The sequence below is a fragment of the Sander vitreus genome, chromosome 19 (genome assembly GCF_031162955.1).
Source record: "Sander vitreus isolate 19-12246 chromosome 19, sanVit1, whole genome shotgun sequence".
Classification (NCBI taxonomy): domain Eukaryota; kingdom Metazoa; phylum Chordata; class Actinopteri; order Perciformes; family Percidae; genus Sander; species Sander vitreus.
In genome coordinates, this window is record NC_135873.1 from 12,861,931 (window position 1) to 12,878,957 (window position 17,027).

The window sequence follows — 17,027 nt, forward strand, 5'->3', positions numbered from 1 at the left end:
AGCTAGACACACTGACTTTAATATGGCAGACACAACTAGACTCGTGCACGTGTAGGCGTGTTTGTGTTGTTTCTAACCACACCAACGCTATCTTTGACCAGTTTTATCTGCAGGTTTGAGCTGTCTCTCACACACACACACACACACACACACACACACACACACACACACACACACACACACACATACGCACATACAAAATCTTTGACTACTATTATCATGTCAGTCAGTCTTCCTGTCTTCTGTCTATCCTCAGCATTATGTGACTGTCTTTGTCCCGTCAAGGTCTCTCGCTCTGTCTCTCTCTCTTTTTCAAAGGTCATGTCAGACTAAGAGAAGACGATCAGTCCAACAACAAGAGGCACTGAAACTAGGCTTTACACTACAGTAACAGGTGGAGGCTTGACATGCTGGGAAACAAATCTCCAGAACTTGTGAAAGTTTAAATACCAAACTTTGCACTCGTGAAGACGAAGCGGGTTGAAAATGTCTCAACTTGTCTCCTAAAAAATAGGAAAAAAAAGGTAGAGAGACTGGAGTAAAACAGAAAGAACACAGGCACACTCCACACAACGGCCGTTGATGGGCTGTTAGGGGCAAATGAACACAAACGGTCCAGTCAGATTTGCATGATTGACGTAAGGCACATTTTTGCTTTACTTTCTGTCTGAGTATTACTTGAGTTTTTAGCTGCTTAGGTGCAATGAACCAAGCTGTAATCACAACACAGACATACTTTCACTGGATAAAAATATTCATTTAATGTAAACCTCATCGTTAGATGGAAACCTCATCTAACAAACTGATCATTCTAAGATTCCTAATAACTTCTTGATGATGTAGTTACCATATTGACATCTGCCGCTATAACGTATGAATGCAATAATGATAAAAAAATGATGATGCAAAATATTAAAAAATATCTTATTTTTCAGTGCATTTCCTCAAAGTTTCAAAACTCATCCTTTTGAATGCAGACCACGTGTTGAGACACCACTTGTTTCTAATCTTGAAAAAAGTGTCACACCTGACAGCTGCACTTCTGAATATAAAACACCCTCGAGACGAAACTTAACTAAACTGCATTTCCTCATTCCGTTTTAAGACACGAAAAATATTGAAATATGACACACATCTGACGAGGATTTGTGTCCTGCCTTCAGACACACCTGAAACTGTCCGGTTTCCTCTAGACTGTGCAGACCACCAGCTCTTTTTTTAGCTGTGCGTGGGCTAACCCATTCAGTTGTGCACTGTCTGAAAGAGAGTTTTTTTCACTCTCTTTCTCTCTCTCTCTCTCTCAACTCTCAGCGTTATCTGAAGGAAATGATTGTCGCTCCATTGCCTCGAAGATAAAAAGGGGTGCAAGAACTGTGCTCTGGAAAATCTGTATGGCAAAGTTTTTTTAGACCAAACTAAGTTCAAATTTTCATACCTTTTCAGAGCTTCATTTCGTGACTTGATTTGGTGATTTATGTTCATGATTCAGAGGCGTGCTAATCAGCAAATCTGATTTCCAGACTTTTCTAGATGTGCGTAGGAGTACAGACCTTTCAAATATCTGTCAGTAGGATTATAGTTCCAGTCCTGTAGCCTCCTCACTTCACCTCCTCACTTCCTCACAAAGATGCACATCCTCTTTCTGTTTTCACTCAGCTCTGCTTGTGAAAGCCTGTAAGCTGTATATGAATTGTGACTCTTGTGTGCGTTCTTGCTCTATTCATCTGTGTATATTCGAGCCCTGTGCTGCTGTTGTTGTTGACCAGTAAGAACAATTACTGGAAAGAGGCAGTGTATTAAGTTTGTGAGACAGATAGAGTCTGACAGAGTTTTCTTCTGTTCTGCAGATTGAGGCAAAGAAGGAAATGATACATTGAGAATAAAGCAGGAAGTCCCAGCACTAATATTATCCTAACTCAGATATAAAAGCTGATGAGACATAGTACATAGAAATGCTATTGCAATTTAAGTCAATGAGGCCACAAAAGTTGTTCTGTTTTAGATCTGAATGGACAAAATGCAGATGCCAACAACAAAAGACCTATCCACAAAAAGTCAGAGCTTATCAGCCAAAGTGGGACTATAACAAAGAAGTGTCCTGTCCATGCTGACTGAGACACTTAGACATGTATTCACTGTCTGCAAAATGAAAGGTCACCTCTCACCCTTCAGGAAATGGTGATCAGAAAACTGAACTATTGTCTGGTGAATGCACACCAAAGACTACAGTAAATGCTATTCATGGTAATGACATATATGGAAGCTAAAGATGGCCGCTCACTAAGCTCCAATGATTTTATTACTGTACCAACATTTTGACCACACTTGGGCTTTCTTGAGGCAACTTGCCTTGAGATGCAATTTCTGCCATTTCGCTAGCAAAAAGCAGACCTCCCAGATATTACATTTGTCATCATATAAAGATAAGGTTTCACTGTGAAGTAGCCGCATTGTACGTGTCAGCAAGGGACTCAAAAGAAAAAGCTGGCACAAACTCACTGCGTATACAAACTCAAATCTAGCTGCCACATGTGCAACCTACAGGAGACCACAAATTGGCCGCCCTTACCTATTCATAGTATTCGCAGTCAGTGAAAGTTTTATATAGTGCTAGCACGCTGCGGGTGGAACAGTATTGTACTTGGTAAAAGGTTAAAGTTGAATAGATAGTTCTCATTCGATCCTAACACCAAAACCACCACAACTTTGGGGCAATTTAATCCCAGCTCATAAATATGTGCTGTTTCCTGACATCACCTTATAGGATTTTTGGGTTACATATGATTTGGTTTAGAAGTTCTTTATGGTTTCTTTAATGACCACCTTTTGGTGATGGTCTGCCTAAATTAAAACAAATGGCCTTCCTTTGATCGTCAGATCTTTGTGATATATTTTGGCATAACATTTTCAAAGATGTACACCTTATTTTCAAGGTTTCAGCTGTATACTCTGTCATGCATTGTGCCTGGATTATTTTGACTACAGGGCGGTTATTGTTTTAAAGGGAACACAATGACGGAAAAGACGAGAGTCTAATCTATCGATACATATATAACACGTTTTCATAGCACTGTCCATCTGTGCAAGTTTGCTCTGCAGGCCAACCAGTGGGTGTTAAACGTTGTTAAAGTGTAAGGTTAAACGTGGTTTGATGCCCTTTTTTTTTAAAGCAAACGTAATCCTCCCACCAAAATGTTTCTTAAAAGACAATTTATTAACCCAAAGTTCATACACAGTGTTAAAATACAAATCTGATAAAAACAAATATATATATATATATATATATATATATATATATATATATATATATATATATATATATACACACACATACATACTACAAAAAACTTACAAGACCCTGAAATGACACAACAGCTGAAATATAACCAACTAAATGAATGAATTTACAGAATGAATGAATGACATCAGTCCATTTCCTTTGCACCTCAGACAATGAATTGGATTGAAAACAGTCAACACACACAACATGAAAGCTGAACAGGACCACGAGTAAGTCAACACTATGAGATAAGGCTGTTTGGGTGGTGGAGTCCTAAAAACAACAATGAACAAAGAACTTTCTTGGAAAAGAACAGCGGCAATGGGTCAACAACTTGCCAAAACCTGAATAATCTCCTCACTAGCGAGACTCTCTGTTAAATTTCAACAAACACAAACAGGGACACTTTTTGTTAGCTGTCGCTCCCGCCCCATTCATCTGGTGACATTTAATGAGGAGTGCGGCTGTCGTCGTCCCGGTTAAGAATGGGGAACTTTGCCAGACAGGGACAGAGAGGTTGTTGTTCTATTTGAACAAATTTATGAAATTCACACATGTTGACTCAACGTCCCTGAGCTCGTGATCATTAGAAATGAAAGTACTGAGCGAGAGAGAAAAGGGAAAAGGATGGAGAGAGCGAGGGAGAAGTGGGTAAAATGTCAGTGGGCAGTTTTGGAGGTCCGCCGGTCAAATTCTCTTCGGAGACAAAAGGATCGTTGTGGATGCGATCTGTGAATGCGGAAGTCCCGTGACATCACAACGTCATGAAGTCACTGGGTAGTCCCTAATGTTATAAGGTTCAACAAGGGGGTGGAATGGCGGGAGACTGATTAAGCCTGTGTGTGTAGGTGTGTGTGTGTGTGTGTGTGTGTGTAGATAACAAAGCTCCTTGAAGAGGAATTAATTAATAATAGTAATGATGGATATGCCTAACTGACAAATACGTGTGTATGAACGAAAATCAAATTAAATGTGTGATCGGTGATGTCACTGCATGAACTCCAATCTAACTCTCTCGAAATCTCAAACACCAAGGAATTTTTTTACAACTTTTGCATACCTTTTTTATGTCAATTTTAAAGAACATGCTGCAGTTTAAAAAAAAAAAACATTTTTCTCTCGTCTCAGTCCTCCTTTCATCCACCCCCCCTCACGCTACCTTTCAACCCCCAGAGAGAGGGCTCGCTGTGGGGGTGAAGGAGAGCTGAGAGGCCCGTCTGTGTGCTGCTTTATTCTCTGTCTCATTAAAACAGTGAAACTGTGTTCAGACGGGACTTAAGGGCTAAATGGAAATGGAATGTGCATATGTGTGTTTGTCTATGAGTCCGTATGTAGTATAGCACTATAGCTGCAGTGTGCATGCTTTATTGTGCCTGAATCATTATTTTGTAAGCGGTTTCTGCCTGTTTCTAGATGGCTTATGTTGCTCTCTCCCGCTTTTTCATTGTTCACAGTGTGTGATGTGGAAGTTTTGCTGCCTCAGCAATCTTAAGATGGCAGCGAGTCGAAACTTTCCTTACACACACACACACACACACACACACACACACACACCAAGGCTTGTTAAATTCAGATCTAGGTAATATGGTTCGTATTTATTTTGAGAATAAATAGAGATGAATTGAAGTATCAAAGAAGCTGCAACCACCCAGAACAGTGTGACTGTGTTGTGTGTGTTAACGTGCAAATTAGTGTGTGTCTTTCCCTCCTTTACAAAGTCTTTAAAGCCTGTATGAGATGCCTGATTACTCACATCCTTTACAATGGGGATCGATTAGCCAAATGTGTGTGTGTGTGTGTGTGTGTGTGTGTGTGTGTTTACACTGGAAGGCCATTTGAAGTGGCAGGTCAGGATGCTGAAGGATTTCAAAGTGTGTGTGACTTGCTGAGGAAGCACTACACCGCCTCTCTCTCTCTTTGTCACCTCCCTGTCACTGTATTGCTCTCTCGGCCCACTGTCTTCTGCTCGACCCCCCAGTGTTCTTATTGTATCACAATGGAGTCATCATTGTCTTCCAACTGTGGAGCAGTGGCCAGGGCCCGGCGGCTGCCACTGCTGCTGCTGCTGCTGCTGCTGAGGAGCATCAGAGCCGGACGTGAGGCCTTAGCAGGAGGAGGTCCCAGGGAGGAAGAGGAGGAGTGGTAGGAGGATGAGGGAAGGGGAGCCACAGTGGCCCTGACCTTGCTGTTCATTCCCAGCTGGCGACCCTGGTTTTGTGGCTGAGTGGAGACAACACACAGCCTTTATAATTCAAGTTTAAGTTTTGAAAATGTTGTTTAGAATGATATTGAAACAACAAAATATATTGGTTTCCTGAATTGAACGATTTAGTCTGAGCTGTCAGTTCTTAGATTTATAAGAAAGACAAGACAAGAAAAGAAAGAGTGAGCTAAAAGACAGGAAGAGGAGGAGGCTCTGAAGAAAGTGGAACAAAGGAGATAAAGAACTAGAGAGGAAGAAGACATTAACAGGGCAAATACAAACACTATGTTAAGAGTTAAAGGGTTAAGTTCCACTGCGGTGAATAAAAAGACAGCGTGACAAAGAACAGAACAAAGCAGTAGCAGAGCAGGCAAACATTTTCTCTGTGTTTTGCTGCGGTAGTGAACTATTTGCATGTAAGCAGCCTTATCAAGCCTGATGAGTCACACTGCCAACAGCTAAACACTCTCAGGTCATAGTCGGCCTCAGTGGATGTAACGAAACAACATGAAATGTTAAGATCTTTCAAAGTGTAACCCTGTGTGTACACAATGGACACATACAGTTCATATAATAGTTTAAACTAGTCCCACTTCAAGCAAAACAACAGTAAAATGCTGCCTAAACATTGGTGCATCTGTATTAATAATATACGTTTTGTATACGGTATACAGTCACGGGGGATATTTCTGCAAAACAAGTACTTTTAATACTTGGATTACATTTAGCTGATTAGGATTTTAAATGCAAGACTTTTAATTGGATTACTTCTTCTAAAAGGTTAAGGTCTGATTATCTAAACTCTTCCCAGAAGACACAAGGAGACAATTGCTGCATCTGATTCCATTTGCTGCCAGTGTTAAAACATTAAGGTAAAATGACTTCAAATATGTCAGACAAAAGCTTTGCTAAAATATTCTGATAAATTAACATAAAGGGCTGGTTTACGCTCTGTGTACTTATGCACTAAATTGTCTCTGCAGACGGTAAGTGCTGCCATCTACGGAGATAATACTGAAGTGAGACATGAGGAGGAAGTTGCATTAGTAAAGCACACACTCCCTGCACAAAAACCTAAATGAGGTTTATAAAAACATTCTTCCAGTTGTTTCAAATAGCTCTTGACCCGTGCTATCAACTTTGCTCATAGTCATAATCATTGTGCTCGTTTGTGTGAGCAGCACATTGTGACCTTTACACTGCCATAAAGCTGTTGTGTTTACCTGCCGCGGCTGCCTGCTGGCTGTGCCTTTGAGGCCCTCTAGTGGTTGGGACTGGTCTCTGTGGGCAGCAGCAGGCTGCAGTCTGGAATCAACCATCATCAGTATGTCATCATTGAGACCTCTACATCCAAACATTTACACTGTTCTAACATTATCACACGGGATACATGGATGTATTTGCATCGTGGCATCCACCCCCTCTGACCTGTATGGGTATCGTGGCTGTGAGAGCAGGCCTCTACTCCTCAGGTGCTGGTACAGGTTACTGCTCAGAGACAGAGGGTTGAACACACATTCCTCATCCAGCTGAGTGAGACAACCCTGACAGAGAAATAGACAGGACACATCAACAACTTTGGTAACGTACAAATAAACCCATTGAAACTCAATGACATGGAGTTACGCACATATAAGGCTATGTCCTGTCCAAAATATACATGACAGCCAATATCTCGTTCTTAAATGGAATTAAAACTTTAAAAAAATAATTCCCATCTTCAGACAAAAAAAAAGAAAAAAAAAAAAATCATACTTATTTTAGCAAATAAATAAATTGTGTAGTTTCATCACAACATAAAATGTGATGAAAGTAATCAAGCATTATGTCCATTTCTGCATCTCTGCTTTGAAATGAGTGGCTGAGAATCAGAGGTGTTTCTGTTCATGGTTCATGGGATAAATATACAATAATAGTAAACAATAATATAGATTTGTGGTGATATTTTAACTATAATTAGTGTTTTTGTTTAAAATATATTGTTTATCCTCACACGTAAGGTACCTATTTGTATAAGTGTATTTGCATCTGAATTTGTCATTACAACTGTATATCTATATATATCTATAAACTATATATACAGTCTACTTCTCTCATTTGTTTGTAATGAATATAATGAATGAATGAACAGTCACCTCACCTGCATAGTGTGCATGGCATCAGGTGCAGGTTCCTGAGTGGTGACAGGAAGAGCGCACGGCAGCAGCAACTCTTTGGAGACCACAGGCTTCAGCAGGAGGCAGAGGGACGGGGACGGCTGGAGGACATAGTGAGAATACACACCTGTGTTGTGCACGCACGCACACACACACACACACACACACACACACACACACACACACGGCATGTGAGTGCGCTCACAAGGACTGATCAATTCACATTGCTCTCCCTCTTTCTCAAACAGGCATATGGACCTGAGCCTCCAGCTGTAGACCTCTGTGCCGGCTCCACCTGCAGCAGCAGGAACAAGTCACGACTCTGAAAGAGGGAAAAACAAATCTTACACAAAAAACACTTCCATTCATTTGTATTGCACAGAGGAGTACTGAGAATGTTAGATGGTGCAAAAAGCAACCGAAAGAGCCAATCAGGGGATCCAAGAGTGATGGAAATAATAATGTTGTCACTCAAACATGGGACCTATATTCAACTTAGATTAGAATGTAATCTATGAACTTTTATAGATTTAAAAATAAAAAAGTTGTTGTCACAGGAGACTTTGGTCAATTACTGGCCACTTCAGAGAGAGAGAGAGAGTTCTTATTGGCTGTTTTGCGCATGCATTGCCTCTGCGACAAAGAGGGCATACTGCAGGAAGAGGTCTCACTCTACTCCTGTTGTTTTGCATTCTACCCACTGCAACTTCACGGACCCCCTGGCAGAGTGCCACGGACTCCTGGGGGTCCTCGTACCCCACTTTGGAAATCACTGATTTAGTAAATTATCATCACAAGCTCTGTAGCATGAATGTTTTTGCACTTTATTTTATTTTTACTAGGGCTGCACGATATGACCTAAAATAAAAAAAAAATCATAAATCTAAAATCATTTTTCCTCGATAACGATAAATGAATAATTAATCACGTTGTACTAAATCATCTTTTCTGAAGCCAAAATGTTTCCAGACGACATACGAGCACAAGTTGCTCAGTTGACTCAGACTCGATGTTTGAGTTATCCTCCATTATGCTTTCCATGCAGATGACTGGCCCGGGGCAAGTCACGTGACTACACATGCGGTAGAATGTTTTTAAGGAGAAAGTAGGCCTATCAACAGGAATAAATTATCGAAATTATCGTCATGGGAAAAAAACGTCGATAACAGCTTCAGAATTTCAATACATTTTCGATTAATCGTCCAGCCCTAACTTCTACTGTTCTATTCTACTCTTGTAAATAAGACTAATCCCCATAGCTATTTTGTCAAAAGGCTGGGAGGAATCCGGTTTCTGGTCTAAATTGTAAAGAAAATGTTCACAAGATGAACAAACAGTGTTCATATTCACATAACATCATAACACATTCACACACCCTGAGTGTGTTGCAGAGAGCATGGAACAAGTTGTGGTTGGTCTCCATTTCATCCCAGTCCAGCTGCCAGCAGGTGGTGGGGCGGATCACCAGCGGCAGGCCGTACAACACACTCTCACACACTCCGTCTGCACGCAGAGTCCTAGAGTGCACACACACCACAACCTTGGTTAGCATGCAGACCTTTTGTTTCTATAGCAACTCTCTCCAATCAAAGAAAAAACACTCTTTGTCATTACGTGTAACCACTGGAAGTGTAGCCTAAACATTTTATGTTAAATAAGACATCATCCATCTTCTCTAAACTCCTGGAATAGATTTTGGCAGTCTGTATGCAAACACACAACAAATCATCATGAGCAGAGTGAGGCAGAGAATGACATCATCCCTGCCAAGAATAATTTGTTAGCAGTGTGACCGTCCTCCAGCTTTATATAAATGTCACTGCTGTAAATCATAACTCATCAGTATGCAAAGTGAACACACAGAGCACATAACTTTTGGACCGACCGGTATGCAAAACACACACACACACACACACACACACACACACAACTAACATGCTACTGCAGCTCCTGAAAATGTACAATCAATGCAAATTAGGAAAGAGGAAGAAACTGTTGCACATACAATACAAGCAGTGCTCGCCTACGTGTGTGTGTGTGTGTGTGTTTTAGAAGGAATGATTTCAGCAATCACAGAGCTATTTATACCAGTATAAGCCAGTTGTCTCCTGCTGATCAACCAGTAGTATATGAGTTGTTAAAAAAATTATTCAAAACAGTGTCAGCATTTATAAAGAGACATTACAGTTTTTCTTGATTGCTTTGACCTGCTTAAAGAAACTGGGATCCACTCGGTTTTCATCATCACTGTCTCAGCAGAGCAGAAGACACCTCTTGCAAATGTGTTAACCCTTTCTCATTGGATTGATACATTTTCCCCACCCTTTTGCAGAACAGTTAACACGGATGTCATTCAAGCAGTCCAAACTCCATTGTTTTAGCTATGGTAACCAAACAGAAACAATCTGTTCCTAACTATTAGAAACTACCTACATCAGTATGAAATCACTGAAGCACCTGTTTGACACTCCTTCACACAAATCATCAATTAGCAATCAGTCTGCAGGCCTTAAAGGTGCAGCGTCTGTGTTGTTCTTTGCCAACATGGATGGAAGAGGTCAAAGGCAGATGAGTGTGAGAGGAAGAGGTAGAGGAGTCCGAGTCCGAGTCCGAGTCCCAGTCCCAGTGCGAGGTGGAGGTATAGTTGGAAGGGCTCAGGTTTCTGATGAAATTTGAGCAACTGTTATTGATCACGTTATCGATCATGGCCATGTGGCCCCATCATCAAGACAGAAGAGACTGAGTATCAATAGTGGCTATTTCTTATACTCTACAGTAATAGATGTTTATACTGTACTTAATTTCTTATACTCTAATATTTTATTTTGGTTTACATGTATTATGTGTAATATTTACAGTATTTCAGTTTTCAGCCACAGTTTGAAAATAAGAATCAATGGAATCAATAAAATGTGCATCAAAGCATTTCTGATTCTGGATCCAATTCTTTGCAAGAAGGCAAATATGACGACAAATGTCACTGGCATGAAAGCTACGTACAGTAATAGGCTACAATGACAAGCAATGGTGCACTGATTCACACTGAGTGCTGTATTTTGTATTTTGTTGTCCACTGTGTAATGGTTGATTGGAAGAGCGCATACACTTGTTTGCAAGTTGTGTTGTTTGAAGGCAAAATTAGCTTTTGTTGCATATTTTAAATGTTTTGGCACGGTTAGAGCCTTTTGCAAACAAAATGTGTCATTTTGACCATGAGTGCCACTGTTTCGGCATGTGTGTTAACTGTTTTGAAAAATGTGGAGTTTGAGTTGACTGCTGTGTCAAAGCAATCAAGAAAAACTGTAATATGCATCCATAAAGACATAAAAACACATGAAGACATAACACAAAGACCAGTCAGGCAGGTTGGCAGAACTAAAAGCAAGCATTAATAACCAAAAGGCTTAATCCAAAAAACCAAGGACACTAGAAACACTTAACACTAGAAGATACAATGAGAGCCAGGAACAACCAGACAATCACAAAGGCGGGAAAACACACAAGGGAGGAAGTCAAACAAGAATATGACACTTGAGAAGAACCTACAAAATAAATCAGGAAATATAACAAAACCCAGGCTACTAATACATATATAGTGTAACTTAAAAAACTTGTAAGTCAGCTAACCATCATCTGTGTTAGTGTGCATAAAGACAAATTCATATGTATACATTTACTTAATTCAATACTTTCTTTTGAGTTTGTTGGTAAGTAGAATGTGTTTGTTGTGACTGATAAAACACGTTTTTTTTCTGTCTAAACTTTCTGTTTATCTTGTGTTCAATCCCTGTCCTTTCCTTGGTTACCACTGTTACCATGTCCCATGAGTTTCTACTATATGAGAAGAACAACATTCCCTCACAAACAAGTTAAGGAAACTTCTCGACTTTCTTTGAGCATGGAGCAATGCTTCAGCCCAACTCCAGTTATTTTGAGTGTTTTCCAGCATAGCAGAACAAAGCAGACTCTGATGTGATGGGATAGTTTTATCTAAGAAATATTCCACTACTCACTGCTGTCAGAATGGAGCCATTCATACACAGGCAGGGTTTTACTGGACACGGCTGATGGAGCATGCACACATAATCACTCACTCACACACACACACACACACACACACACACGTGCTTGTCGTTGCTCACTCCAACAAGGAAGCGTGGATGTGACTGGGCAGATGGTGAAGGCAGACATCAGATCTAGACACTCCCTTTAAGGTTTAAACTTAAGAGAAAAAAAACATGTTCATCATGTCTTCTGTCGCAGATTTGGTACTCGAGTTCGTTCTTTTTTCATTCATGTTACTTAATATGCAACACATTTCCTGCCCTCTTAGCAGCCTGTGGCTTTTAAATCATACCACTTTTAACTTGTGTGAAAAAGGAATGCATATTTCAGCACAAGTATTTTGTTATTCCTTTTAAGTGAAGCTCAAAAGGCGTGTGGATAGATCTGAGTTGAAAGCAATAGAAGGGGACTTTTTAATGCATCAGCCCCGTCTCTTACTTGATTGCTTTCAGTTTCCGTGGCGGTTGGCTCTGATTGGCTGATCCCTTAGTGACAGGCAGGAAGTCCCGGACGCTCTCGGTCTTCACTCCCAGGTTGGGGTTAAGGGGGATGAGGGCGGGGCTTATCAGACGCTCCTGCATGTCACACTTCACGCATACTACACAGGTGACAAATGTCATAAAAAAGTGTAAAAAGACATATTACTGTACTACTGTACACGATACTTCAATATGTTTGTGTGCAGTATCTGTACTTGGAATGGGATTGTCCAAGGGGCTGGGCAGCAGGAGGTGGAGGTGCTCTCTGTCTCCACCCTGCTCTTGAAGCCACGCCTTCAACACCATCTCCATGGCAAACGTGCTGTTTTCCACCCGCTGCAGGTCGACCTCCGTTCCCAACATCAGAGAGTCTGTAGACGGACATACAGACGCATCAATTTGGATTAAGGGTCGACTCTGCTGACAGACCAGCAACAAGCCAAACATGTTGTTTTCCAAATCCATGTTTTACACAGACATCAGTTGCAAAAAGTACATTCCTAGGAAGGAAAATTAAACTTTTCATTTATGACCACTAGGTGGAAGCAAAATTCAATAAATTAAGTTTACAGTACATGGCCTCAGTGACTTGATAAGACACTGATGGCTCTTTGAAATTGGTGTCATCTGATGGGTTTAAGTGTCTCTGGATCATCCAAAAACCTTCTTAACTGGACTTGACTGGATGAGAAATCCTGGCACTGATTTCCTGAGGGGAAGAAGTCGGGCTGCATTTTGGATGTGAGACAGACTATGCAGAGAAAGAGCAGACTGTATAATGATCTAACATCTGCTGCTTTTCTGGCTATTTTTGAGATGTTAATGTAAATCTCTGTTTCTCTTCTCTCATTTTCTGTAGGTACAGCACACCTTATCCCAGAGGACAGCAAGCAGCAGCTCCACTCTCACTTAACATTACGGAAAAGACACCCCATGGACCTGCCTCACCCTCCTCTCCTGCTCTCTGTTTATTATTGCAAACTAGACACAAACCTTACATAAGGCCCCTCTTCTCTTTTCCCCTCTATCTGGTGTTTAATAGTTAATGACCCATCAGGAGATAACTAATGGGACTAAAGGGAGAGGAGAGGATCAGGAGGAGACCCTGCGAGAGCGAGGGCGGGAGAGAGGCTGACAGAAGGGGGGATAAGACCGAGAAAGAGCACAGAGGATGGATGAAGAACAGACAAAGTATTTAAACTATACCTGTCAGGAACTTTTAGAAAGAAAATTAGAAACTTTAAATTCCTAGAATAAAATATGTCATTGCTACTTTCATCTATCAGAGGCTGCTACAGTACAGAAGCTATTTTTAGTTCCGGGCCAGTTTCCAAAAGTGCCATATCCAGAAATAAGTACTTCATCTGAGGGGAAAGAATTGTGTTTGCTAGGTTTTTTGCTGATGGACGTTTGCAGTCAGGTCCTTGCTCAGTGATAGCGAGAAGGATGAGACAAAGAGAGAAGATTAAGTGGGTATCAAAGCATGTATTGAGAGCACTTCTGATTTATGAGTCCTCCTGAAGTGAAAAAAGCATGTAAAGTCAAGATACTTTGCTATCAATTCTGACACGTGCCACATAGCACTTGCTCTTAATATGGATTAAAGAACTAACGGAAATTCTCTGATACTTTGGATCAGCAGCAAAAGAAGAGCTGTGTCCTACTGTATGTCAGCACTGCTGCCTTACTGGGCGAAGACTGAGTGACTGCAGAGACCAAGTGTAAAGAAGGAAAAGGAGGAAGGAGCCAGGATCAATTCACATTAACCCAAAATAGTTAGAAAGAGAGACATTAAAAGTTCAGGTAAGGGGCCTTACAAGGACATGTACATTCAAAAGAAGAGGACAGGGAAAAGAAAGAAGGGATGAGTTCTTGCCTTTATGGAAACTGTAATGCAGTGATAAGAGAAACATCCTTGAGAGAACAACAGAGAGATGGATGAAAGAAGGGTTGAAGAGAGGAGACAGAGTAAGTGAGAGAGAGAAAAGAAAAGAGAGAAAGAAATATGGAAGTTGGTGTAGGGAAGAGAGCGGAAGACAGTATAAATTACACAGAGAAAGAGCAGGAGGAAGGAGAAGGGACAAGATGAGATAGGGAAGAGATGGATGGGTATGGTGGGTGAGGGATGATGTCAGAAATGCTTCTCCGTCTGTAATTAGACCACAAAGTATCTGTGAGAGAGAGCGATAAAAAGAGAGAGGAAGAGAGAAAATAAGGGGTATAACTCAGGACAGTCCATCATGTGTGTGTGTGTGTGTCATGCTGGTTTCCACAAAGCTGTGCATCACTCACAGAGGAGGATAGGTGAGAGTAGTTAACCTCGAGGTGTGTGTTCAGTGAGACAGCGAGTAGCTGAAGTGATGCGACGCTGTCTGCGCCTCGCCGGCATGCTTATCTGACTCCATGAGGAATGTGTTTACACTGCTAAATTCTCTCCTTCTCAATCTTTGCAGAGTTCATCAAGTGCGTGTTTACTATAGGTATACAAGATAAAAAAATCAATTACGTGTTATCATTTGTCCCTTCCAACACTATTTCTCCGCGCCTCTTGGTCTATATCCTTTCTTTCCTGCCCTGGTCTAGAGATTAAGAAACTATTAAACGCCTGAGCCAGTGACCCATCCCTCTGACCTACAATGCTCCTGCATCTCATTAGCATGTCCTCTGTGTGTGTGTGTGTTTGTGTGTGTGTGAGTGTGTGTGTGTGTATATACGTGAGAAGATAGAGTGTGACACACATTCTGAGGTGCAGGGTGTCAGCTGGATCTTATTAAGTAGCGAGTATGTTGTGTGTGTTGTACTCATGTCTCACGTTTAACTCAAACATGAATGCTTTAAAAATGAATAAAGGGAGATTACATGCAGTAGCATACTGTATGGGTGGGGGGGGGGACCTGTGCTGTTGTCAGTTATATCCTCTTTAATCACAAGGCCCGAAACCTCTACACTGCATCTGTTGCAACAGTTCAAACCGTTTGGATCTTAATGGCAGGAACTGAGTACCCGTTGCTGACTCATCACATACCTGGAAACGCACATCCTTCAAAGGACGGCCACTAATGCCTTGCCTGCTTTCTTTTACAGTACATTAGCATCTCTCCTCTGTCTACCCCTGTCTGATGATCGGAGAGCCTTTCCTATTCAGATGACTCATTTATAATTGCAGATGTTGAGTGATGTTGATGCACCCCTAAGACACAACAACCTTATGAATATTTTTGCTTTAGTTGACATCTTTAATGGTGCTGTGCGGTTGCTAAATCTCTGCTTGTTGAAATACAATTTGAAAAGGGCAAACATATTTGTGATTCATCTCCACACACACACACACACACACACACACACACACACACACACACACACACACTTACGCACACAAATAACCTTAAAACACAATGTGATTAGATGACGACGTAATGAGTTTAATTTTGCTGTAATTTCCCTGAAGACATCCTTGGTTGAATGACAGATGAGCATTTTCAGCGAAGGTTGGGTTATTTTTCTCCACTCTTCCAATTGGGGTAGGGCTGTCACTTTCAATTTAAAAATCGCCTGTGGGGAAAAAAATAAATATTCAATCTGTAATGATGTTTCTAAATTCAAAATTGAGTTCAATTTAATTTGACCAATGTACTTGGTGATCTACAAGGAGAAATCTGGCTATGGCCTTGTACATCTCTTAAACCCCAAAGACATGAGTGTATCTGTTTGTTTCTCCACGACCAGCACTTATCTTTGGGTTGGTAATAATTTAATTTTATATATATATATATATATATATATATAAATTACTATGGGGAGATAACTACATTCATTGCTTTCTGTAACAAGACATCCTTTTCCCTCAGTCTCTCCTTCTTATTGACCCTCAGCTCTCTCTATCCCACCCTGGCCCACGCCCAGTAATGGTTCCTTTTACTCTTTGCAATGTGCATTAGGAAGACTGCAGTGTCCTCATGACCATCGACCATTGTAACATTAGCTTTTGTGGGTAAATTAGTGACAAAAGTGAGCTAATGCAGCAGAAGAGGAAGCAGAGCATTACTCTTCAACCCTGTTTCCTCTTTCAGTTCATTTAGATAACTTAATTTTTTAAATATGGATTAGAGCATTTCACTGATAATTTCCAGTCCAATGAGGTCAGAGGACAGACACAACTGAGTTGGAGCTTCTTTCTCAGTGATACTACAATACAGTGAACACTTACAGGGGTTGAGCTCTCTCATAATGCATAATTCCAGTTTACTACAACTTGGATCAACTTGGCCATCAATTCTATTGGTTCTGATAGCATTGTACTCACCAGGTTATCGCCTTCAGGTAACGTTATATCATTGAAAATAAGTTTGACTTATCGTTGCAGTTTATATCCACGTCTGATCAGACTTGCATAATATATGTAGTGAAGACTTTAAAGTAATTTAATAAAAAGGTATTAAGTGTATTTTCTGGAAAAACATGGATGATTTGTACGTCATGTGCAACCCGGCAGCAACAAAGATCTATACAATCACCACAGTTTCAAGGTGGACACCCAAGATTAGTGTATCCGAACAGATGTCTCCCCTTCTGTTCCTATGTTATGACGTTGAATAATGGACACAAAAGCGTTCTGCAGAACTTTATGATGTCACAGCGTTGTAATCTTTGACCTTTTGGATATAAAATGTCAATTCTTTATCATTTTATCCTATTAGACAGCTGTGTGAAATGTGGGCAAAATTAGCGTATGAATTCTTAAGTTATGGCCAAAAATGCTTTTTGTGAGGTCACAGTGACGTTGACCTTTGACAACCAAAATCTAATCAGTTCATCCTTGAGTCCTAGCGGATGTTTGTGCCAAA

At 40.7% G+C, this 17,027-nt stretch overlaps 1 protein-coding gene across 1 annotated transcript in view; it reads right to left on the bottom strand.

Annotated features, from left to right (window-relative positions):
• Positions 1-4,861: 4,861 nt before the first annotated feature.
• m1ap (meiosis 1 associated protein) overlaps positions 4,862-17,027 on the bottom strand; it is a 33,250-nt gene continuing 21,084 nt past the window's right edge. The window contains exons 4-11 of the mRNA XM_078276168.1: positions 12,399-12,554; positions 12,143-12,302; positions 9,015-9,156; positions 7,898-7,961; positions 7,624-7,766; positions 6,912-7,027; positions 6,707-6,788; positions 4,862-5,500 (exon numbers count right to left, since the gene is read on the bottom strand). Coding sequence (XP_078132294.1) covers positions 5,264-5,500; positions 6,707-6,788; positions 6,912-7,027; positions 7,624-7,766; positions 7,898-7,961; positions 9,015-9,156; positions 12,143-12,302; positions 12,399-12,554 — 1,100 coding nt within the window. The 3' untranslated portion in view covers positions 4,862-5,263. The remainder of the gene's footprint in view (positions 5,501-6,706; positions 6,789-6,911; positions 7,028-7,623; positions 7,767-7,897; positions 7,962-9,014; positions 9,157-12,142; positions 12,303-12,398; positions 12,555-17,027) is intronic.